Source organism: Stenella coeruleoalba (genome assembly GCF_951394435.1).
Source record: "Stenella coeruleoalba genome assembly, chromosome: 3".
In the NCBI taxonomy this organism is placed as follows: domain Eukaryota; kingdom Metazoa; phylum Chordata; class Mammalia; order Artiodactyla; family Delphinidae; genus Stenella; species Stenella coeruleoalba.
In genome coordinates, this window is record NC_137148.1 from 146,648,600 (window position 1) to 146,675,643 (window position 27,044).

The 27,044-nt window shown below is 36.0% G+C and overlaps 1 protein-coding gene across 9 annotated transcripts in view; it reads left to right on the top strand.

The window, feature by feature from the left end:
• RANBP17 (RAN binding protein 17) overlaps positions 1–27,044 on the top strand; it is a 316,523-nt gene that overhangs the window by 209,747 nt on the left and 79,732 nt on the right. For all 9 annotated transcript variants that reach the window (XR_013827675.1, XM_079917450.1, XM_079917451.1 and 6 more), the window contains 4 exons: positions 9,894–9,967; positions 10,987–11,067; positions 19,941–20,004; positions 20,096–20,204. Coding sequence is in view for 8 of the 9 variants with exons in the window: in XM_079917450.1 (XP_079773576.1) it covers positions 9,894–9,967; positions 10,987–11,067; positions 19,941–20,004; positions 20,096–20,204 (328 nt within the window). In the remaining variant the exon portion in view is untranslated. The remainder of the gene's footprint in view (positions 1–9,893; positions 9,968–10,986; positions 11,068–19,940; positions 20,005–20,095; positions 20,205–27,044) is intronic.

A 27,044-nucleotide genomic window follows, 5' to 3' on the forward strand; every position in this document is an offset into this window, starting at 1 on the left:
ACAAATCTTTTTTTTGCATTCCAGTTGTGTTTTTACCTTTCTTGAAATAATAAAGCATAATATGCTGAAAATGTTGCTTTTTTCCTTCCATCTTCAATATTAAAGTGGCTACACAAAAATTCACCAATTTTGATGTTTTTGTTTAAATGCACGCTCATATGACAGCTGCCACATACAATCTAACAAACTTGTTTCGAATGAAGTTAAAGACAACTAAGTGCTACTAGAGCCATCTTAACAGAAAAAAACTGAACAAGCTTTTTTGCCAACCCATAATAGCCAGTACTTTATGGAAATTTTACCATGTACCAGGACTGTTGTAAGTGCTTTACATATGTTAACTGCTTTAATCCTCTCAAAGATTCTGTAAATTAGGGCCAACTATCATCCTCATTTTATATTTGAGAAAACTAAGGTGTAGAGGGTAAGCAGTTTGCTCAAAATCACTTAGTAAGTGGTGGAATCCAACTAGTCTTGGGCTTCAGAATCTATCTTTAACCACTTCACTAGACTGCCTTCTATTTTGTGATATTATTCTTTCCATTTTACAGATGAAGAAACTGAGACTCTTAGAGGCTAACTAATTTTACTAGAATTATAGAGTTAATTTATTAAATAAAATATTTATTAAATGTCTGTTATCTGCCAAGCACTGTGCTAGGCTAGCAAGTAGTGGTCTCACTCAGTATCCCATGTGCATTGCACTAGACATGCATTCTGTGTTTCCTCCTAGTTGAAGTTATCTAAAATATATACTCAACTTGCTCATTTCTGTCTCTTATTGAAAGAAGACTATGCTTCCTGGGCAACTGCATGTTGTCTTTGTTCACCAGTTAGACTTTTGCATACGTTGTAGCTAATTTTCAACATAAAAGTATTCAGTAGGAAGACTAGGATGGAAGCGGTACCTAGCCTATTGCTGCGTATATTGCCTCCTCAGAGAAGGTTTGAAGTGTTTATTAGTGTTTGAAGATACTAGTGTTTGAAAGACGTCAGTAGGCCATCAGAAGGTGAACTCTGATCCTTTGCATTTAGGGCAAGTTAAAGTTTTCACTAACTAGGCTAGTGTGAGAGACAGAAAGTAAAAGCTACGAAGGACTATAGGATTAACGTTTTTGAGTAAAGTTTGAGAATATAATGAAAATAGCAGATTTGACAGAATAGTAAAAATATGCACAATGTCATTGGCAGCCCTTTTTTCATTCCATGGGCCATTATTCCTTTACTCTTTTTGTCAGGTTGTTCTTCCTAAAGGGATAGAGAGTTGAGTGGCTCATAGGAGGAAGGTACAGCAGTTGTTTTGGGTGTAGGAAATGGGAAGTGTTTCAGAGAGGCAGAGTGGAGGCAGAGTGTGTGTGCAAGAGTTAGTAAGTGGTGGAAGACTCAATGTGATTTGCTTAACTTTCTGAGTGACTACAGAAATGCGTTTCATTTATTGAACATATACTTTTACCCTTCAGAAGTTGACTTGGCCTACTTATATCATTAGCCCCAGTTGCCACATTTGCATAATTAGAGTGCCTCATGGGAAACAGCAGTATTAAGAGATTCTTAAAAATAGTTCTGTTAGGTGTTATTTATAATTTGTTCTTTTTCAGGGCTACCTTTAGTAATTGGTTTCTTGAATTATTTCATGGAAGCAAACCCATTGTAATCCATATAACCACATCCAGGCTTTGAACAGCACTTCACTCTGCCTCTGATCCTAGCCTCCAGAATAAGATCAAAGTCCCATGAATATTTTAAGTGACAACCACAAAGATCCAGAGCCACCTTCTCCCTGTATCGGAAGTTGGGAAGGACTTCTGCTCTTCCCTTATCCCCGACACCAGGTGGCAGGTCCCTAAACTCTGTGCTTCGTAGGTTGTACGCCTGAGGAGTGATGTGTCCAGAGTTCCAAAGAAGGCTTGGAAAATAGTTCAGGTGAGTTGAGCTGCTGGTTATTGTGGTGGATCACCAGTCTTTATGCTTGTCTCACCACAGCCCGAGATTCTTATTATTAAAATAGGCGCGTGCACAGTGATAAGTGTAGGGGTGCATTTTTCTTGATTCCCTTTTTTATGCACTGTGGAATCCTACAGTGTGCATGTTTTATAACGAAATGTTCTATAGTCAGCTAATGTTCGATGGTATTAACGGCAAAGCCTCTGTTCAGTGTGATTGCATAGTATGAAAGCAGCCTAGGTTTCTTGATTATAACGTTTCTGAAGTGGCCAATTCTAACCAGTTATTCATACCTGAAAGCAGAAAGTTGTATTTGGCTACAATGAATAGCATCTGTTATTGAACAGTATCTAGAGCACATGTATCTCTTGTGCCAGAATACGTTTCTGGCAGACACCTTTGAGAGGTGTAAAGGATTAAACAAAATCTTTTACTTCCCAGTTCCCCACCTCTACCATCACTCTCTCACAAACTTCATCCAGCATCAATTCTTTGCTCCAAAATGTAATGTCATCTTATAAATTTGCTATTGCAAAGAATTATGAATCAAATGCCTGAAATGCCCCTTCAAACCATGATCTCAAAACCTACCAAAATTAATCACACCTTCTTCCAGTGGTCCTGTGCCATAGCCATGGTTCGCTTCTTATTGTATGAGCTTGGAAAGATAATATATTTACCCAAGACTTTACCATGGCTTTAGCCCCAGAAGACTAGTTTAACAGAAGCTTGGCCCCAGATATGGAGTGAATTGGCAGCCAGCGGGAACAAAGCTGTGTCAGGACAAATGTACACTCCCCGTCTTCTCTAGTTGGCTTTCAGCTGGTTGCACCACAGGAGTCTTTCTATGGACTGTGTATCCTGTGACCAATAACTGGTGCTCTCGACCCAGGTCCCTCTTGGCTAGTGAAGGCCTGTCGGGAGACATTAGGTTCATGCTGGTGGAGATCCTTAGTCAGTGGCTCCCTGAAGGAAAATGGGGCAAACAGCCAGCTTCTGTTGAACAGGTGGTAGTTAGACCTTAGATCTGGTCGGGGCAGGAGGGAAAGAATCTCTCCAAAATTACCAGTATTGCTGGTTTTCACACTGTACCTGTACTCCTCTTTCTAATAAATGATTGTTTAGAAACTAATCCCAAAATATCTCTGGCGGCATCTGGAGCCCTTCCTTAGCAGTCTGGATTTGGGCCCAAGTGAGGAATGGAAACCCCACTGGGGTGCAAGCAAAAGAGGAAGCATGTTCTTAGCCATGCATCAGTGGAGGCCCCTACTGGGAGAGGGGATTATCACAAGGCAGCAGGCAGCCCTGTACCCCAGCCTGCTGAGTTCATGCTTTGTGCCACAGGATGTGGAGCGAAGGAAATGTGAGGCCAAAGTGGTCGCTCCAAGTTTTCTTATACAATAGCTCATTCAAGCAGATTGGGAACGCCTCTTAAGAGATTTGTTAGGTACATGTCCCCTTAGCAAGATGGCCACCACAGATGGTAGGTTCAGATATTCTAATTGAAATAAATACTTAACATTCATATTTATTTTATATCTCCATAGCCAGCTTTTCTTTATCAGATGTCATTCTGTATTCCACTGAATGAGGCAGGCAGATTCCTAACCTTTTACTGCTTGGTTTCCAAAGTAAATTATGGTCTTAAAATTAAATTTTAGCAAAAGATTTTTTTACCTAATTTTGATCCTGTATTTTGTGATGTTATTTTAAATGATATGGAAAAAGTAGTCAGCCAAGATTAATGTGGATCTATTCATTATCACAAAGTTTATGTATTTAATATGCAGCAATGATGTCTGTACTATTAATTCTCTTGATGTGGTCACAAGTTAATTGTGACGATCATTTTATTTTTTTTTTATTCTGCTTCAGACGTTAATGAGAGAGCTCAATATCTTTAGCTCCAAACTGTTTAGATCCCAGTCATTAAATGCTCTGTTAGTTTCCTCTTACACCTTCCTCTTCCTCCCTCCCCTCCCTTTCTCTTTAATGGATCTCATGTAGAGAGCACTGCATTGGCTTCAAGGGCACTTGAAGCCTAAGACAAAAATATGGAAATTGATTTCTTACTCATAATAAGTGAGTTCACACTCCGTTCCAAAATTCTTTTCCTAAGGAACATTAATGCTTTTATCATATTGAATGCTTTCCAGTGACAGGTCTTGTTTTACTAAATTACATTCAGTTAAAAATCTTGACACCAAGGGGGGAAAGTGGTGGGGGGCGGGTCATGGTGGTGATGGGATGAATTGGGAGATTGGGCTTGACATGTATACACTAATATGTATAAAATGGATCACTAATGAGAACCTGCTGTATAAAAAAATAAAATTCAAAAAATTAAAATAAAAATCTTGATTTTTAAGTCCTTTCAATAGATTAAAACAATACTTAAAAATTCATAATTGTTGAGTTTTTAAAATTTTTATGGTATCAATTTTGTATTATTGGATGTGAATTTTTTTACACTAAATTGGTTCAGGAAAGTGTATCGTCTGATGGCAAAATACTTCGTTGTTGATTTCCACAGCACTGCTAATTTTCTGCGCTGAGCCTGCTTATAAAAGCTCTTTGAGAAGTTATAACATCCTAAACATCTATAGAAGGCCTAAGGGTATTTTACTGTAATTTTCTGAAGATTCATTATCCAAAATCTTAATTCATTATAACAACTCTTATGAAAACCTATAGAACCAGTGTTTTCTCTTATTTTCTTATTTGCACACAATGAGAGATTCATTGTTCTTTTTAATTTGTTTCATGCGGTGCTTTTGAGTACATTTCATAGAGGGCTGTTATTGAATTTCTGTGACTGTCATTATATATCCATACAACCTTTAGGAACTAATATTCTGGGTTTCCCAGTTCTGTAATCTACTTCAAATTTAAGGATTGACATAATTAGTTTCTTCAAAGTTATAACCAGAATGTTAGAGACAACACTGCGGATACCCAAGACCAAGGATTAGGATTGGAAAAAGAAAGCAATTTAAAAAATTATCACAGCACATGCTTTTATTCTTTATTAAATTAAATTTACAGCTCAAAACCTTATTGCTGTTTGTATGTGTATTCCCTTGTCTGGTTTTCTTATCTTGTCTGGCTTCTTTTTTAAAAAACCAGATATAAGATCATTTCAACTACCTGCATATGCTCAGACATTATTTGTCACTTGATTAGTTTAGAAGTTAAAGAACATAAGTGGGTCACTGAAGTGTTATATACATATCCAAATACTCTTTTCTGAAGTTTAAAAGAAGCTGCGCAGTAGAACGACTACAGATAAGAAAACATATTAAGACAGTTTTTTAGGAGCATGCCTTCTTATGTCTGTACTGATGATAATTTCTTACATTTCTAATGACTTCCTGTATTTCAAGAGCCAGAGAGATGGATGACTGGCTAAAATGGGTACTTTTTCTGCCTTCTAAGACAGTAACTATTGAGAAGTAGAAAGAATTTGGTTTTGTATCATGAAATTTTGAAGCTTTATGCCTTTAACAAATGCCATTTCTGACCATGATTAGCAAGATTTCAAAGTTAATACAAATTTAGGGTTTTGTTTGTTTTAACCTTTTTTCTGTGTGAAAGTCTTCAAGGTAAGCCCTTTCTTACCCTTCTGTTATTTTTTATGTAATGAGCTTTCTCTTGGAAAGGTAGTAGCTGACATTACTAGCACCTACTATTAGAAAGGGTCCATGAAAGGGGGTAGGAAGGGAAGCAGCATTTGTTGAGTAGCTGCTGAATGTCAGGTTCTGTGTTAGGTATCATCATTTAATGTTCCCAAAGGCCCATAATGTAGGCTTTATTATTATTCCTGTTTTTCAGATAGGAAACCAAGATTCAGAGACTTTAAGTAACACCTAGTTAGTGGCAGAATTCAAATCCAGTTATCTTTGGGACCAAAACGTGTGCTTTTTGTATGTTGCTAAGTTTATCGAGATAGCTTCTGAGTACTTCTGGAGATGTAAAGAGAAATAGACATTTCCCTGCCCTCAGGCAGCACGTGCTTGAAGTAATGGAGGAAACACGTATAAACATAGAAAATTAGTACTACAACAAGATAATATTCTGTTACATGAGAAGTGCCACTAATAGGCCAGCAACAGTGGATGCTCTGAGTATCCGAAGGAGGAGAGAGAGCTCCTCTTACTGAATCTACAGGGAGAGCTTCTTCCAGAAATATTTAAGCATTGAAACTACATAGTTTTATATATAAAATAGATAAACAACAAGGACCTACTGTACAGCACAGGGAACTATATTCAATATCTTGTAATAACCTATAATGGAAAAGAATCTGAAAAAGAATAGATATATATATAGATAGATAGATATGTATAACTGAATCACTTTGCTGTATACCTGAAACTAACACAACATTGTAAATCAACTGTACTTCAATTAAAAAATAATAATAATTTTAAAGAACTGTATCTTTTTAAATAACAAAACTTTACCAGTGGTCACCGGAGTGAGTAGAATTTGGAATATATTATCTTTACAGGAAAAAAAATTCTTCGTAAAAAAAACACACGTCTTACTGGTCGTTTTCCTTTTGTTACAAAATTATGAATGAAATGGAATCAGCGAAAATACACATTTTAACATTACATTCTTGTTATTCATTTAACAAACATTTATTGAGTATTAGGCATGGGAGATAAAAGACAGAGCATCATCTCCACCCTCAGGGAGTTTGTAGTCTAACAGAGAAGGGCAGGCATATTTAAAAAAAAAGAAAAGAAGAAGAAGAAAGGGAGGAAGGCACAGGCTGACAGGCAAAAACTAGGTTATGTGAAACACATAACCAAAAGCATAACGATTTATTCAACTTCATTGTCTCCTTCAGAGAAGGATAACACAAATGCGCTTATTAGTCTCTTATTTCTTAGATTTTTGCTTATTTTTCACTATGATCAAATTATCTTGATTATGAAATAAAAGATTAGAAATCTATGAACTGAAAGTGAGCTTTTTTCCTTTTCTTGCATTCCTACGCCAACTCCTATGTCTTTCCCTAAAATGAGTATGTATTGTGATGTAGTTTCTTGCTGTCATAAAAATTATTTTTGGTGAAGTGATAGAATTTTTAGAAAATGTTGAAAACCCGTAAATATTGTGTACGAATTTTTTCTGTAGAAAACTTTCATTGACTTGTGCTTTATGATAAATAATCTTATAGATGTTTCCTCACTGGACGGATTAGTCCTCACCCCCAAATTATGTGTATCTATGGTATAACTACATTTCAAATGTTCGAAGACATTTTCATATTATCTGCATGCTCTCTGAATGATAAGGTGGCTTGGAAAACGTGAGATGGTCTTTTAAAAGAAATGCAGTAATCATACCTTGATTTTAAATGACCCTGTCACACGTGAAAACAAATCAGATTGTTGCTCTTAATGAGCTTTTCAATTTACTATTCAGTAGATCAGATAAGTGGATTTAAGAGGTAATGATCCTGTTTAGTACTCAAGCTTGGCTGTCAGATCCTAGTAGTGGAGAGAAATCCCTAGGGACAAAAGCGTTGACACAGTTCTAGATGGGATAATGGGAATCAAAGCTAATGGATGATAAAAGGAATGGTGCAAGTTACAAGGATAATTGTGGATTAAAGCACTGCCATGTGTCAATGTTGACTGTTTTTTCCAGTATCGTATTGGGTCAAATGTGATGCTTTGAGAAGCTGTTTTGACAGCAGAGCACAACAGATCTGCCTGCTTAGCTTCCCTCTTTCTTGAATGCCAGAGACACAACAGAAAACTTCCTTGCAGGGACTATCAATTTAAAAAATATTTTTAATATGTTTAAATGTCTTAATGTTTAAAATCACATTTTTGTTACATTTCTATTCAGTGTGGCATGGGCAAAATCAAAATTAGACTAATTTGATCTTTGCCATAAAAAATAGCATTTGAAAAGTCTTGAAAGTGTAAAATTTTATTTTACAAAAATACAGTGTAGGAGGGGAGATGGACACCCAAACAATTACAATGTGAAAAGCACCATGCTAGAGGAATGGACCAGACGCTATAGGAACGTAAAGGAGAGCGCAACTTACCCTACCTGGTAATGGAAGGAAGGCTTCAGAGATGACTTTTGAACGAGAATCAGGGGAAGAGGAGGAAGAAGGCTGATTCAGGAAAAATGAACAGCACATGAACTCATAGAGATCTGTAATTGCATGAGAAGCCTCAGTATTTCATGAGTATTTCATTGTGGCTTCAGGTTGAGGGAAATGATAGATGAGGAGGTAGGTTGGGGCCAAGTTGTGGAGGGCCTTGTGTGCCATTGTCATATCAATATCAGATTTTCAAAGGGGCCCGACTTACTCCCATTCATGAGAGAGCTTTTGGATCATGTTGAGATAAGGGAAACTTCCCTTTTTACAACCATTCTTCTTTTGAGCCTTCTATGGGCTTAAAGGTTTCTGATGATTGAGGATTTGGTGTTAACTAACTTCCCTAGGTTCTTTCTCCCTAGCTCCCTCTTCTCAGCAGACATCTTCCAAAAACAGTGATAGCTTTGATCTTACAAGAGATGAAGGCCTACTCTCATGAGCCAAGTCACAGATACTGGAATTGAAATGCTTTTCTATTAGGGCTCAGAAGTTAGCAGGAGAAGCAACGGGAATTTGAATCTCAATCTTCCTTTCTTTCTCTCTCCCCCAGCTTCTCCCCTCTACCCTTCTGCCCCTTCTTTCGCCTGCCCCTTCCTTTCCCTCTCTTTCTCCCTCTCTCTGATTCACTCTACTGGCCTGAGGAGCTCCTGGTCGTAGGACTTAAGTCAAAAGCCTGGAACACAAGATTCTGGTTGAATAGTGTTTAAAATCCAAACATGAGATCTCTGCAATGAACAGCTTTCCTCCCCTGTATCACCATGTAACTCTGGATGATTTGTGGTGTCCTGTGATTTTTATCTCACCTTCACAACCTATGACATTATATCAAGGTAGTGTTTACGTATGAAGAACAAAAGGCAGAGGGAGTGAAAGCTAAGTTGCCATACCATAGGAAATAGTCAGATCAGGAGAGAGTAAGAGAACACAATCACAAGGAATCAAATCAGAGAAGAGAAATCCCATACAGCTGGTGTCTGGCAGAGATAACCTGGAATCATACCAGAGCATCAGGGAGTATGAAGGTGTCAACCCACCTCTCAGCTTTGCCAGGCTATTAGAGGGAATATTCAATTGGCTGCCAGTGGCATTTTCCCACTTGTAGTGGGATATGTGTTTATAAGCTCAATGCGGCTTAGGTTGGAACTGAAATGTTACACCCCAAACTCTGCAACCATCACTCCCTAATGGGAAGCTTAGTGGATTCCCAGACCCTGATGTATTCAGCAGAGAATCCCTGAGCCTGGGATTTCAGTTTCAGCATGGAAAGTAAGACCTATCTGTATATTTGGGGGAGCTTATTGAGATACTTGAGGAGAATTTCTATAAATTCTTTAACTTCCTCTTATTTTTGAAATCCTTATTTTTATAGCTGCCTAACATAATCCTGAATTATTTGATGGCTTGCTAAAATCTGGAAGAGATGGAAATTTTTTAAATGTTGGAATCTTTTATTGAGGCACTCCACTTTCCAGCCCTTTACGTACATATACCTGCCTTTGAGAAAGGGGTGCCTTATTACCACTTTGAGAAAAAAAAAAAGTTATGGGGTATGCTGGGAATAAAATGAGTATGTGAATGTGGGTTTATGTGGGCATGTATGTATTTCAAAATAAGGGAGGTGCTTCCTGGAAGAGAAAGAGGAGGGTAAATTTTTAAATTATAAAAATTTTTTAAAATTCTTAATTTGTTCTCCCCACTCGTTCCCTACATCACTGTGGATGCAACAATGCATTAAATCTTTACATTTGTTCAATTTGAATAGTCTTTTGAAAATATATGTTAATGATAAAGTTTTTAACAATTAAATGTTTTCATGCAGGTATATGCCCGTATGTCAGAAGTCTTAGGAATAACAGATGACAACCATGTTCTAGAAACATTCATGACGAAAATGTGAGTTCCTGCTTTGGTTCTTTGATTTTTCTGTTGTTGTATTGCTTTGACCTTTTTACTGTGCTTAAATCTCTCCAGAAATATTAATTTTTAATAAGAGACTTTTTAAATTATGCTTTAATTCTTAGAACGGTAGCATTGTTCTTATCTGAAACTTAATTTCAAGTATTTAAAATTCACCATCCAAAATATGTTCTTTGTCAAGGTATCCGTACTACTGCAGTATGCAGTATCAAAACATGGTTTTGAAAAGTTTGCAGACTTTGACTCTTCAGTTCAATTGGACCGCCTTTTTTAATTAAAAAGAAAATACTCAATTTTAAAGACCAACTCAAGAGATTATTGCAAATTGGAATCATTGAGAGAGATTTGGTTGCCTTCAGACAGGGCATTCATTGATTCCAGTAGAAACCTATGGCTATCAGAGACATATTCATGGAAACTGTCCTTAAATTATCCTTACAATATTAGCAAAATTAACTAGTTTCTGGTCATAGACATAACTTTGTACACTTAGCCTAAACTTCTATGCCTCCACTTGACATCTTTCTTCATCTGTGTAACAGATAGGTAGCACTGCCTTACTTGCAGAGAACAAAGCTAGATAAACAATCATGATCATAGGAAGTGAGTTTTGGAACCACAAGTTTGATGGTTCACTTCTTCGCAGTAACTGTGAGTCTATTTGACTTCCTTTGTAACTCCTGTTGTCACTCCCTACTATGTTTATTTTGGATACAAACTTAATGTTTCTTCTCTGAAACATTCAGGCAACTTTTTAATTTACAAAACTAAATTTATAGAATAATACACCATTTGGAGAGCAGTGTTCATTGCTTGTATATAATTTTGAATATACTATGAAAAGAACAGAAAATGTTCCATTGATATTTAAACCTACTTTATGAGATATTTGTGATTTAGGTCATTTAACTGACATGAGTGTATGTGTATTTCCATGTTCTCCCTACACAAACAAATACCTTCATTATAATTAAAAACTTTTTTTTCATATTTAGTGTTACAAACCTTAAATACTGGGGAAGATGTGAGCCTGTCATTTCAAGGACTCTTCAGTTCCTAAATGACCTTTCTGTTGGATATCCTTTTTACTATATCTGATAATGTACATAAACAACCTAACAAGTGCATTCTGTTGGCCAGGTATTTTCCTTATTTATAATTTTTCAAGTGTTTTTTAAATTTTTTTAATAAAAAGCCTTTCATTTAGCCTTATCTGTAACTGCATAATTTTGAAAGATTTATATTAACTATATAATGTGAAAATTTTATTCAGAGTCACAATTGAATTTATATGGATATATAGATTTCTAACTAGTTAAAGTTAATGTTTGTACCCATCCAGGCTTATAAATGGATATATAAGAAAGTATGCAAACCACATATGTTTTAATCCGTAATTTTTCATAATTGTCAGGACGTTCTTGTTTTAAAAAAACATGTAACTAATTTTAAGAAAGTCAAAATGTTCCAAAAACATTATTTTATAAAAACTGAATTCCTGAGAATCAGTATTTCTTCAGTGTTCTTCAGTTGAAACAAATATTATTTTCACTAGTTAAGAGGCACAAAGGAGTAATAGAAAGGGAATTAAAAGATTTTTGACCTCTTCTTTGATTATTTCCTCTACCAAATCAACGTCTTATTTGCTCTAAAATAAGATTTCCCATTACACATTAAATGTTTAGATTTCTCTTTAGCAGATTTTTAAAATCTAAAACCAGAATCATCCTTTCTTATTAGATTATAGTTGATACTATTATAATGTTTCTACCAATGCGAGAGAAGTATGTCGATTGTCTTTTATATGTTAGCTATCAAATATGTAGGAGTTGTGAAAAATAAGTGTTGGTTTAGTTAACCACTAAGATTAGCTGATATTTTAGCATGAGGACAGCATTCTGAAAATGGGTGGCATTGGATGGAAATCTTTAATGTAGGTTCACTCCAGGAATATGTTTATATTAGTTAAGTTTAAAATTGTGTTCCTTGGCAAACCATAAAAGATTTCCAAAGTATTAGACACCCACTTTTGTGCTGGAATTTAATATGCAACTTTTTATTGGAAAATAATCGTCCTTGTCTGGCAAAATCCACCATGCAATATTTCTGTTAGTAGGTATAATGCAATAAAGACAGGGAGGGCTATTTATCACTACAAATTTTGAGGATTTCAGGATTCTTTTTATTATTTTAATATATTTCTTTGATATTAAATCAGAAAAATGATAAATTACACCTGTCCAGGCTGTTTTTCCTTTTTACTGGAAAGTGATGTACAACCCAATTCCAGTGGTCATTTTGGCTTTTTAAGATATGTATTTTTTCTTATTAAAAAAAAAACTCAACCTGTATTTTTTTTTAATAATAATGCTGAAATACTCTTTATTTCTAACATATGAAGTGGTTTATAAGTACTTCTTAGTATTGCAAACTCTGGCCTTTTCACGATGTATTACTTTGAGAACATATTATCTGGAAAGAAGCCTATATTATTTTATAGCACATATCTATGTTTAGATTTCCCCTATTTTTTAGGTTGAAATTGAAATCTAATATAAAATTAATTTGATTTGTATTGTTTTTTGTATGATTTACATAATGCCGAATTTATTTGTATCTGCTATTAAAGATCCTTTCCTATCACTTATACCTTTTATATATTCTTTAATCCTGAGATTATAACCATTTATCTTACAAGTCACTTACTGCTTTTGAGCACTCCTTTTTTGAAGTTAATAAAAGAATCGTATTTTCAGAAAGCTTATTAGATAAAAGTTTAATAGCTTGCGTTTTAAACCAAGGGATAGGCATAATTTCAACTTGGGTACATTGATTTATATTTTTAAACAATTATTTCAGGTTTGCATATTTAGAAATATATATTAACTCAATTTGATTTCACTGCTCAGTTATTTGAATTATAAATCATTATGTCCCTTCTAGCTGATCAGTCATGAAATATCTTTGAATTCATTTACATAATGGAATATGTGAGTGGTATATCTATTTCAGTGCAGTTGCTGGTTACTTAATGCATGTTTTGTTGTTTCTAATCGATTTCTTTATTGTAATGTGTTTTTAAATCCTGATTTTAAAGCAATACATTATTTCTGTGTTAAAAATAAGGTGACACTCTTCAGCAATAGAAACAGTTATGCAAGATAAAAATCATCACCTTTTGGCCTCTATAAATGGAAGTCTGTTTATATAGTAATATTCAAAATATTTATATTTAAAATACTAGTAACAAATAAATGAAAAGCATGTTATCTTACTATAAAATTTTTAAATGTTCCTTATTACTTTTATAATGCATGTCTTCAAATACTTATTTTTTTGTTTTTTCTATTTTTATCTTCTTCAGAGTGAATCTTACTCATTATTTATGGTCCTCACAGCCCTTCTCTGAACTTTGGTCGTCTTGTATCTGACTGGTTGTTTGGAAATTGAAATCACAAAAGATCCTCATTTATGAGAAGTGCTAAAAAGCCTTGTGTTTACTTGCCTAAGGCAGAGTAACCTGGAATGGTAACCTGGCCCTGATGGTTACTGTCTCAAACCTTAGTGATAATCAGAATCACTGGAGTTCTTGTTAAGATACAAATTCCTGGACCCCACCCCCACCCCCAGAGTTTCTGTTTTAGGAGGGGTCAGACTGAGGCCTGAGAATTTGCATTTTCATCAACTCCAGGTGATGCTGGTGGCTCAAGGACCATACTTTGAGGACTTCTGCCTTAAGTTAATCAGAAAATAGAACTGAATGTCCTAAACAGAAAAGTCGGGTATTTCTCCTACAAGCTCTTCTCTAAGGGAATTTGTCTTCACTTGGAAAAGGCGGACTTGATGTTTTTAGAAATAGTCTAGTTTTCCAAAGAATAATGTGTGTGAGGAGGATACCATTATGTTAAGTCCTCAGATTTTAACTGGAAAGCCCTTGTTGCATTCACCCCAAGGTTTCTGTTGGTAAATTTGAAGCTTTCTAAACTGGCAAGATTATTGTAATTTTAAAATCTAGTGGCCTTTTTGAGAGAAAGTTAGTTTTCCCGACAGATTCATTACATGTGGCATATATGATACACTTAGCAAGCATATCTAGTAACTTTTTAATGTACTTTTTAAATTTCCAAGACTAAATTTCAAGAATTCCAGATTCTAAATAGCTTTCTCTAGCAGGCACAGAGTTGAAATGACTCTGTCCTGGGGCAGCCCTCCACAGTTAGGTTTAATACCTGGGGATCTTTTTCCTGCTTTGAAATGATTTCCAGTCATAAATTCTAGTTTCTATCTAATTGGGAAAGGAGTAAGATTGTTGAAGTGATTAGGACAAGGAAGCTGCCAGGAAAACTGGAGCAAGAATAAGGGTCATACGGAGCTATCAAATAAACTTACTTATTTTACATGCTGAGAAAGAGGGAGGGAAGTGTCACATTTCATCCAAAATTCTGTTTGTTTATTAATCATTATTTTAAATTTTTCTTCCTTTGAAAAATAATTGATCAACATTTCTACTGCAATTCATTGTTTACTAAAATTTATAGCATTTACATGTCTCTGGGTTTCAGATAGATAATAATGAGAAAGGAAATTTCATTTTCTGTTAGGCCCTCTGTTGGTAGCTGCCCTTATTACATCATCCTCAAAGGTCTGAGAAAACCCACAATATCTTTAGCTTTTAAAAAACAGACCCCATTAAAGGGTTCTACATAAATTCATGAATTTATCCAAACTCACTTTACCCTATTGATAATGTTAACTTAAACAATTCTTAGAATTAATAACTTCATCATGTTATTGCAAGACCACATACATAATTCACGGGTCCCAGTACGAAGTGAAAATGTGGGGTGCCTTGTTCATAAATGATTAAGAATTTCAAGTCCTCATCAGCAGAGCATTGAACCAAGCAGAGGCCTTTATAAGCACAGGCCCCTGTACAAGTGCATAGTCTGGACGCCCATGAAGCAGGCTCAGGTTATCTGTTAAAGAAAGAATTGCTTCCATTTGGCTTCAGACTAACTCTCTAAGACTGGGACTATCTCCCATAGTTCCTGTACACCAGGATTTGGTGAATCCTGAATGAGGTGGAGGGTCAGGAAAGACTAAAGGATGAAAGATGAAACAAGGGTCTAGAATGAAATAAGGGTGAAGGATGGAAGTAAAATTGGGTATGTCTGTTACAGGAAATATTTAGTAATAAACCATAGTAATTCTGCTTTTGTGAAACAGTATTAAAATGTATTGCTTTATTTCAGCGAATATCACCATCTCCAGATGTTTTTCAGAATGTTAAATAAAACTAGTTTCAACAACATCCCTCAGGCATACTTCTATTAACATTTCTCATCAAAAGAAATGTTGATTTATTTCTTTGTTTGCTGTCTCTATCATTTTTGGAAAAGTCATCTCGTAATTTATCTGCTCTATTTGTTTGTTTTTGTGCTGGCATCAAGGGTGAGAATCTGCTACTCCTCTTCTGTAGCCCACTTATGCAGGCCTTCTCTCAGTTCTTTATATATTCTTGCTTCACAGGATTACCTTCCTCGAGCATTGTTTTGATCTGATCATTTTTCTTCCCAAAAGCCCAGAGTCACTTCCACTTGCTTCTTGGGTCAAAGTAAAATTATCGATTTAAGCTTGAGTTCTTTAATGGTACTTGACTTATTGAGTTCCCATAACTAATTTCCTGATCTACCACTCAACCACAATTTGTACTTTATACTTGGGCCAAGGAAATTTATTTTTGCCTTCCCCTTGACACCCTTCCTTATCTTTCACTGAATTACCACGTGTGCTGTTCTCTTCATTTGATCCATTGTAACTCACTTAGGTCTCTTTTAATTTTCAGGTTTAGCTAAAAACTTGGTAGAGCCATCCTGAAGTAGTTATAATCCTTAGTCACTATGTTAACTGAAAGAACATGAATGAGTCATTTAATTTCTCTGAGACTCAGTTTCTTCATCTGTAGAAAGGGAATATTACCTATCTCGTAGGATTTTGTAAGGATTAGATAAGATAGTAAATACATAACAATATATCTATGTCATCTTACAATAATAAAGCACCTGGTTCTACTGATCCAGTCACATAGTAGGTGCTACTAAATACTTCATTTTCATTCCTTTTCTTTTTCTTAATGTTCTTGGACACCTAGTTCTTATCTATATTTCTGGTGATGAATATAATACAGCCTAGTATTGGCTAGTCCTCTCTCCTATTAAGTTGTAAATTATTAGGGATTAGGACTCTTGTTTCCTTTCTCTATAGTTTCAAAACTTCATCACATAGCAGGCCTTTTGAACATACTGTTACCTCTCCTACTGAGATACTAAACCTTAACTCTTAGTCCTTATAAGTAGTTATTAGTATCCCTTAAGATGTTTCATTTTGGTTATACCTGTTTGGATTTTTTTAGTCTAGTAGGGTTCATGAGCATAATTCTACTTTTGAAATAACTAAACTAATATTTCAGTAATTATACTATATACCTACAGTATATTTATACTATATTACCTACAGTAATTTCCAACAGGTAATTTTCTTATCTGTGAACTTTCTTCTATCATCAGGATCTAATTCTATCTGTAATATTTGTAAATATGTATGGCTTTTACATAATTGCCGAGGTCAATACCATTATCCACCCTCTTGTGCTTAGTGAATATCATGCATCTAATATACTACTTCTTTGATTCTAAAACAAATTTTGTCACATTTTAACACTTCTGTAAATAAAATGTTCTATAGTTGATGATACTTTAAAATACCTTTTCTTTCATAGTAGCTCATATAATACGAATGTTTTTTTATAATCAGTGGTGTTTTAGGATTGATGAAGTATGGTGTTGCTCAGTAAAGACTTGATAGCATGAATTGAAGTCATACTTGGTGCTCCTGTGCCCCTTAGCTGCTGAAGTGTGTGGTACCTGTAACTTAAGAAACCAGGGCATTCTCAATTTGGTTATCCTTCTTTACAAAGGATGCAGATTTTCAAAATTTTGACCATCTCTAAGGTACACCATTCTTTCAACTTTTTCTTGCCTTTCTCCATTTGTCATGCTAACTATCAGTAAGGCCATCTTCACCTTTGTCAGTGGTTTCATAACAACATGGTTATAGACAGAAATTTTATGAGCATTTTGTTTGTAAGTTAGTATCAGCCAGGTTATGGAGTTTGCTCAGTCCTGGATGTGATGAAGGCTCACTAATGAGTTGATGCCTCCTAAAAGAACAGTTTCCCTGTCGCTTCTAGGACCTAGTTCCAGTTTCAGTTGTATCTCAAGAAGCTAGTGATCTCTGTAGAATCATGTGGCATCTTTAAAATTAAATGGATATGAGATAGCCTAGTGAAAAGAGCTTATACTTTCAAGTCACACAGACCTTTGAACTTTGGATTTGAATCTTGGCTCTACCATTTATAAGTTCCATGTGAGACCTTTATTAAGTTCTCTAACTCTACTGGACTTCTACTACCGTTGTTACTGTTAACCACCATTACCACGTGTACTGTTATAAACTGTTGTCAGCAGGCCTCTGAAATCTAACCTAGTACTGCCACCCGACTAAAATGGTGCAACTTACAAGAACACTAGTCTCTTAGAGAAGAATGAAGATTATAATGATGATGTATCTATTTACCTTTTTAAAAAAAATTATAGATCCTCTTAAGGACCATAACTAGCTTTGAATTGAATTCCTATAGGGGAATATAAATATTCAGATGAACGCTCATTTTTTTCTTTATTGAAAAAGTTTAAAAATTCACTCTTAACCTTTTTTTTTTTCTTTAGAAGGTAATTAAAAGGCCGTGAGGCTGGCCTTGGTACAAAGTGCACAGATGCAGTTCTGCAGAAAGTGTGTCTTTGGCATATGAGATTCTTCCTGTGAATGTTCTGTTTATTGCTACCATAAATATTCTGTTGTCAAAACATGACTTGCTGTTTATTAGCAGCACTGACAGGAAGATTCCTATTAATGGCAGCATTCTTATTACCCATAGACCCTGTCACTTTCAACTTCGCAATTGTAAGAGAATTGTATTTGGTAATTACTTAAGATATTTCTTAGCTTATTGATCCCCACCCCTGTTTAACCGAGTGAAGTTTGAGTGGCAGTTCTTCTACTCAGTGATTTACACTGGAAAAAATCATCAAATCTGTATCTTTGTAAGCAGGGAAAGACTTGCTACCTATCAGCCCTGATCTTGTTTCAACCTTCCAGAAACACATAGTGCATCGAGCACCCGCTGAGAGCGATGTGCTGTGGAAAATGCATACATGCGGCCACTGCCCTTAGAAAGTTCACAGTATAATATACAGATAAGCAAACTATACAGTTGCTTAATATGCAACTGGAATGGGTTGCCTTAGAGTCAGAGGGGCTTGAGTGTAAATCATCCTAATTGCCTGTCTTTTGGTAAGTTTTATTTCATTGTTTGAGTTTGTTTCCTCATTTGAAAAATAGAATCTATCTCATGGGATTGTGAGAATTAACCTTGCAAGTAGTAAGCATTCTGTAAAGGTTCATTCTCTGCTTCTTTGTATTTTCTCTCTAATTTACATTTAGCGAAGACATTTGCATCATCTGATCCTTACAACAGCCCTCACAACCCAAGATAGCTTGGGTATATCCTCATTTGTTGAAGAGGAAAACTAAGGCTAAGAATCGCTGAGTATAGTACTCAGACTGTCATCCTGCTGATTGAATGGTGTAGTCAAGCTGAAAGCCCAGGTTTCCTAACTTTCGTTCCAGTGCATTTTCTACTCTTTTACACCCACACCTGAGTGCCTAAAATTTTAAATTAGGCTAATCAGCCCCACTGTACAGAGTTAATATACATCTGCATTTGGGAATGATGTGAAGGAAAAGAGCCAGTGTTTTCATTGGGACATAAATGGAACCATGTAAGATTATTACGGCTTGAAGAAAGGTGTAAGTAAGTATGTAGGGAATGCCCAAGAGGTGCCCTAGCTAGAGTAGGAGACACATGACTAGAAAACACTTAGGGTAAACCCTAAGTAAGAGGAGAGGGTGTCTGTGTCCTGAATAGATGTTCTTAGAACCCACTTCAGCCCTTCTTTGATGATGGCATTAAACAGAAATTATTTAGGCTTTGTGATCATGTTTGTGACTTTTCAACTCTCTTCTCATTCTGAGTTGAACTGTTCAGGTGATAATGTGGTACAGCAGAAAGAACACAGCCTTTGTAATCAAACCTCAGGTCAAATGTCAGCACTCTCAGTCCACAGATGTATAATCTTGGGCAAGTAACTTAATTTCTCTGAGCTTCTGTTTTCTTATCCACAGATTAGACATAATAAGTAATATTTAACAATGTAATTATGAAGATTTGGTGGGTTAACAAATATAAAATGCCTTACACCTAGTAGGCACTTGAGAAATATGAGGTCCTTTAAACCTGGCCTTCAATACTTGAGGACATACAATCTGCTACATCCTCCTAATTGTATTCTGATTTTCTTCATCTAAAGCAGAACTTCCTTAGATTTCTACTAACTGAGCTCATGTTTCTTAGAATTGAATAATTTTCTCTTTCTTGATAGCCTATTATGGGTCTTTCATAATTATTTTTTATGAAATAATATTAAGTGAAAAGAAGTTCCATGTTACACCCAAAATGTAAAAAGGGTCAGTTTTAATTTTCCACTCTCAAGGCTTTAATAGTAAAAAACTTTTTGTCTTAATTATAAAAGTCATTCTCCCTTTCCATAACTAGAAAATGTATAAGATAGGAAAAGTAATTGCACTGGTTAATAATGGATTATCATTCTTAACAGAATGGAAGGCATTTCTATAGGAATAATACTCTTTAGAAAAAAATATTTATTCTTCATAAATAGAAACTGATGCCATTATAGTTCAGTGTTATTTTGTGATCTATTACTTATTGATGAGACAATTGTATTTCCCCAGATTCCTTAACTTCTATTACCTATATCCTTTTAAAAAAACTTGTGAAGATAGATGCCGTGAAATTCATGTTAAAAAATCACACGGTGAGTCTTATTTCCTTTAATTAATGACTAGAGTTTTCCGGGTAGTTTAGGTAAAGCTTAGTAACTTTGGATGCTCTCTTGCTTTCATCAGAGTGAACACTTCCCCTTTCTTGGCATCAGTGACAGTTACAGTCTCAGTGACTTCAGGTGCCGAACAACCTTCTACACAGCCCTCACTCGTCTTCTGATGGTAGATCTAGGTAAGGTTAAGAATTTAAGCTTAATTAATAAGGGGTCAACAGTATACTTGTGTGAATAAAGAAGTGTCGTATTTGTGAGTACCACATTTAACTTATTGGAATTTGCCATCTTTGACAGTTTTCTACAACTTTCCGAGATTTGAGCATTCACTTGTTAGCATCAGAGCCAAAAGGCAAATTTTTGTATATAAGGTGGTATTTTTCACTTCAAATAGTACTTGTATTAACTCTTTACTTCAAAACTGATTTTCTGGGTATCCTTTGATCCATTAATTTTACTGCTACAAAATCAAAGAATAATCGTAAATACAGAAAACCTTTATAAACAAGGATTTTCTTTGTAATGGCATTTAATCTAGAAAAAAAAATGGCAATGATGTAAATGTCCAACAACAGGGAATTATAAAATTATGGCATATCTACTTACTTGAAGGAATAGTCTGTAGTCATTAAAAATTATGGCTTGAAGACAAAGTAATACATGAAGTTTTATGATATAATATTAAGCAAAAACGTAAGGTATTGAACTGTGCAAATGATTATGAGCATGCCCATTGGGAGGGAAAAAACAGTGCGTCAAAAAAAAAGCTCAAATGAAATTCTTCAAAAATGTTAAATGTTGTCTTTGAGTAGTGCACTATAGGTGACTTTTCCTCATTTCTGGTTATTTGAAATTTTCCTGACTGTATTACTTTTCTAATGGGAAAAATTAACTTGTTTTTGTTTCATTGAAAAGCTGAAGTTAGCCAGAAGTGTCCACAGGTAGATAGCGAGCTACCTTAAGATGGGCACTTCGGCCTCTCTGTGTTGAGCACGTTATTCTGAATTCCCATTTTCCCCCATGTTTGGATACTGCAGGTTAAATTAATCGGTTTATAGACATATGAGAGAATTCAATCAATGACGATATGATATCATCCTTAGAAAATGTAAGACTGATGATACTTTTTCTTCCTTTCTCTTGCAATGTATTAACTGATCTATCAACTTAAACATGAATTTTTTTTAAACATGATCATACATAAGGAAAAGGGATAAATAATTTCATTTTGTATGTAAAAGGCATTGACCCTTGTAATGGAAAGGTGACTAAACCCTTCTCTGCTCCATATGTATGTTATTTTCATGCATTTCAACAGAATAAATTACCAGAAAGACAAACAGCCAAAAGTTCTGAAAAATACAACAAGAATGACTAAGGAGCTTAGTGGGATTGATTTCTAAAGAAAGATTAAAAGAACCATGTATGTAAAACTTGGCCAAGTGACAAGTAGGGCTTGAGGCAAAGAAAACTGTCTATAAATATTTGAAGAGTGTAAACCAGGCATGCAAAACCCAATCATCTGCTACCTTAGGCAAATGGAGGATCTGAGTGACAGCTTTGCATGCTGCACACTGGCCTGTATTACCTCTCAGCTGCTGCCTTGAGCAGAAGAGCAGAAGAGCAGCCCAGACTCTTTGTCATCGTCCTCCATAATCATTTAGAGAGCACCCTGTGCTGAGGTCTGAGGGCAAGACAAAGACCAGTCAGGCATACTGGCCCCTGCCCTCAAGGAGCTAGCCTTCTTGCTTTCCCTGTTGTCCAAGCATTAAAGGAGATAGTAACACCCTTGTCTAGACTTAATTTGTTTCCTAAGCCTTAAAAATGCTCTTTTAATGACCTGTCAAACAGAATGAAAGAAGCAGGGAGACCAAAGTTAAACAGAACTAGCTAAAGGAAATTTCCTAGAAGGAGGTTCATGTCACGCACATCTTCAGGACCTGGAAATGGAATGAGTCAAGATCCTTTTTTGTACGGCCGTTATGGACAAAAGAACCCCTCATAAATCTGTGGTAGCTTAAACAACAGGATAGCACTGTCAGTATTCACAGCACTACTGCGCTTATCTTTGCATTGATAATTGATAGTCATGATGATGCCCAGAAAGACCCTGCATTGCACGCTGCCTTTTTGAAGACTACATTTATTTAGTATTGCTTAATGCAAACTGTGAGGTATGAGAAAACTGAAGTACAAATATATACTTGAATAATAGGGTCTTATTAGGTTTCACACGATTGGATTCCTTTGAAATATTTAACCCAAGGACATATAAAGTATAAATTGAAATTTTTTGGTTCAGAGGGTTTTTTTAAAGGTAAACATCTGTTTACACTGAAAGCAGTTTTTAGATACCTTGGGGAAAAGGAAAGACAGGCTGTGTGGGAGTACCTGGTACATGGTAGATGCTCAATGTAAGTAAATCGAATCTGGGAATAGATAAAATGAAAAACAATAGCAGCTACACTCATGGAACTTGTACATAGTTTGAAAAGAAACTTTTTTATTTATTAGTGTTTTTCACTTTTAAAAATAATTAAACGTGTATGACAAGCATCAAGTGATGATTTGTGGTATATATTATCAGAGAGCTTCCTTCCCCTGTTACAAACCAGAGTTGCTCTTCTTCCCAAAATATGTTGAGCTCCTTTAGGGTATAGACTTTGCCTTCTTCATATTTTCTAGTACCAATCTCAGTATCTCTACATTGTTCGTGCTCAGTTAGTATTTGGCGAATGAATGACACACAAGTATACTGTAACCAGAATGCCATAATCATGGCTCCTGAAATCAGCTCAGCCTGCTGTGTTGTCTCTGGGAGTAGTTTGATCATTGGGCTCTCCAAGACAAAACAAACCAAGTGGCTGATTACTTTCGCAAGTGATTAGCTACACTTGGACACTCTTGTGCTCGATTAGTCACTTGTTGCTCTCTGTTCAAGTTATTACTTTACAGACAATCATTTGTTGAGTGCTGCTGAACACAGTTTTATTATTTGAAGCCTTGTCTCACAAACTAGATTGACTGGATGTTGCTGTCAGAATTCCTATATAGATGGCTCTGTACTTTTCTATTGGGTGTTGACTGTCATGGAAACAAGGAAAGAAGAGGTAGTGATGTTGTCAAAAGAAGCACAGATCCATGTATTAAGTGAGAGAAATACTAGATCATGAGAATTCTTTTCAAATTAAACAGAAAAATTTGAAGAGGAACTTTTTATATCAGTGATTTTTGGGGGGGGGTAAGAATCACATAGAAAAAACGCCTAACCAACCTGCTTGCAAAGCATTGGATGTGATTCTTAGATTGAAATATAAAGCATATTCTAATTGAATCCTACAAAAGAAATTGAATATGCTTTGTGTATAAGCCCTTGCAATTGGAGTGATTAAAAAAGGTGAAGAAATTGGGTGTCACATTAATTGATATTTACTTTGAAATGCATTTTGGTTTCTATTCAATAATTTGTACTTTGTATGAATTTAATTAGGGGCTATGTGCCCCAGGTTGTATTTCAGATTAAAATGGGGGGGAGGGTGTTGACAATAAACAGTTGTACCACTTTATCAAATTGCTCCTTGGCTAAACTAGACGAAATGTTCACTTGTATAAAGAACAGAATTGAAAGCATTTCATCGTCAGAATGATGATGTTTCATGTTGGCCATGTATTTTAAGAAATTATAAAAATTAATGCAGGGCTTCCCTGGTGGCGCAGTAGTTAAGAATCCACCTGCCAATGCAGGGGCCACGGGTTCGAGCCCTGGTCCGGGGAGATCCCACATGCCGCGGAGCAGCTAAGGCCGTGCGCGACAACTACTGAGCCTGCGCTGTAGAGCCCGCGAGCCACAACTACTGAAGCCCACGTGCCTAGAGCCCATGCTCTGCAGCAAGAGAAGCCACCGCAATGAGAAGCCCGCGCACCGCAACGAAGAGCAGCCCCCGCTCACCGCAACTAGAGAAGAGCCTGCACGCAGAAACAAAGACCCAACGCAGCCAAAAATAAAAATAAATAAATAAATTTTTTAAAAAAGAGAGAGAGTGAAAGAAAAAAAATTAATGCAAAAAACTCCCTTCATGAGATAGCATACGTACAGGAGAAAATAGTAACTGACCAAGAATCACTTAAAGTTCCCAAGGTTATTTTTAAGTTAACTTTGTCAATCTAATAAACTAAAGGAAAGATAATATTACCCAAGTCAGTAAATGGCGAACCTCCAGGGAGCTGCTCAGTGTAAAATACTTGAATAAATAAAAACCTTCTATTTTGTTTAATTTGAATGGAGGTGAATTCAGCTGACAAATATTGCAGAGGGGAAGTGTGGGAAAGAGATACAACAAAGGATTTTGTTTTGTAGAGAACTAAATATTGTTAGTTGCAAATTAAGTTTTTAGCAACCACAGATTTAGAATTGCTCGGTGTCATAGTTTATTTTCCTTGGACATTTTATGATTGCACCTTATCTTGAACTACTCAGATGAGAAGCATGTTGATGGGATCTGAGTAGTACCTTCCTCAGATATTCAAACTCTAACAAGCAGTCATACTTTTAATGATCACGGGGATACTAATATTAAAATGGTGTTTATAGACATTAAGAGAGAGTTCTCTCTTTAGGGATGAAGGTAGCATAGTATCCATCTACCTTTGTGGCTTATAATTGGTAATTGGCACCTGAAGATATCTAGCTTAAATTTGAAAAATCTTAAATAGCAAGTAAATGACTTGAATAAAAAGGGAAGAGTATTCTAGAAATAGCTACTAAAGATAGAAGTAAAAATGTACTGAGGAAAGAAACTTTTCCTTTTCTTTATTAATAATAACGTTTTGTTTACAAAGTTATAGTTTGCAGACCACTTTGACATACATTTTCCTATTTGATCTTCAGGACAGCCCACATGAAATAGGTATTATTGCATTGTTTATCTGTTAGAAAAGTGAGGTACAGAGAGATTAAATGACTTGCCCAAGGTCAGTCATATAACTTGTAGCCCTCTGACCACATATTCTCATTCACTTTTGCTAAACTGTTACTTTGCCTTTCACATTCTCAGTCAATTAGGCAGTGTAACTTTTTCTTCTTCATTTTTATTTGAACTATTTGGACTGAATGATTGATTTGAGGTTCGGGGGCAGTGAGAAGAAGGGAGAAGGGATTACTTTCCAAACTTCTATCAAACGGATAAGATTCATGTTTATTATTTGTATATTACATTTCTGTGGTCAGTGAAAGTCAAATGTAGTTTTTGAAATTTGTTCTTATGTCTAATAATTGGCTAAAGCATATTTCTTCTCATGGAAAAAATAACACAGAGGTAGATATCCCAGGAGGATTTAGAAAGTGAGAAGCTTGCTCAGAAATAGCTGATGTTCTGATAAATAGGAAGAATACATCAATGTATCACCTGTGTCCATGACTTGGCACAGACTATCTGGAAAATAGACATTTGGCGGGAGGAGGGGAAGTGGGCAATAGGGGTTAAAAAGCAGCTGGAAATACTTAGAATCTATAATGAGATAATTAAGACTAATTAGCTGGCCCTGTAGGCAGAAAGCAGCCCATTAAGTCCAGATCCAGTGTTAATAACTCACCTGGTTTTGAGGGTAGAGAGTCCAGAGCACCCCCAGGAATGAGATGCTTCAGGGATGAAACTTTGAGGATAGGTTTGCTAGAAAAAGAGTGAGTAGTCTGCAGTAGGCAGTGTATTTTTCTTTTGGGAACTAAAATAAACATTCTGGTTCCCTAGGGAGAGGAATTAAAGGGTGCCTCAGTTTTCTCATCTGTTAAATGGAGATATCTACTTTGAAGAGCTGTCATGTGGCTTAAATACGATAAACATACGTGAAAGGGCCTGGAACAATTCCTTTCACAAAACAAGTACTCAGTATGTGTTAATCATGACAGATATTTTATTAAATGCACTGTTAGGGGCACTGACTGACACTGGGTCCTCAAAATGAGGCAAATCCAATACCCTTTATGCAGCTACTCTACCTTTAGAACTTGGGCTATTATTTTCCTATAGAAGCAAGAGCTGATGACACTTCCTGACTGATACTAAAACATCTTGCCCTGCCCAAAACCATAAGTTATTTCAAAGCCAGCTAAAACTCCTAGGCAGTTTAGAGGGAAACTGAAATGAAAACCAAATTTGGGCCCAAGTTAAATCTAGCTATGCACACTTATCAAGCCTTTTTCTAATAAAACTTTATTTATTTTTATTTTTGGCTGCGTTGGGTCTTTGTTGCTGAGCTTGGGCTTTCTCTACTTGCGGCGAGCGGGGGCTACTCTTTGTTGCGGTGCGCAGGCTTCTCATTGTGGTGGCTTCTCTTGTTGCAGAGCACAGGCTCCGGATGCGCAGGCTCAGCGGCCATGGCTCACGGGCCCAGCCACACCACGGCATGTGGGATCTTCCCGGACCAGGGCTCGAACCCGTGTCCCCTGCATTAGCAGGTGGATTCTTAACCACTGCACCACCAGGGAAGCCCCTCTAATAGAACTTTAGAAGTGCTATCCTAATAAAGTGCTGGGGAACAGCAGATGATATGGGCCTAGACCTGCAGAAGTCACTGGCTCTTACGAGATTACCCACTGGTACTTGGTTTTAAACGGGTTACAGTTGTCCCTCAGTATACACAGGGGCTTAGTTCCAGGACACCCCACCCCCCCATACCAAAAGTTGCATTTGCTCAAGTCCTTATGTAAAATGTCATAGTTTTGCAAATAACCTACACACATCCCTCCCGTATACTTTCAGTCATCTCTAGATTAATTATAATACCTAATACCATGTAAATGCTAGGTAAATAGTTGCCAGCCATGGCAGATTCAAGTTTTGCTTTTTGGAACTTCCTAGAATTTTTTTTCCTAAATATTTCTGGTCTCTGGTAGGTTGAATCTGAGGATGTGGAACTTATGGATATGGAGGGTCAGCTGTATTTTCTTCACTCACTGTCTGTGTATCTCCTTGTTTGCCTCTCCTCTTAATTCTCATTAAGAGCTTCATGGCAGTAGACCT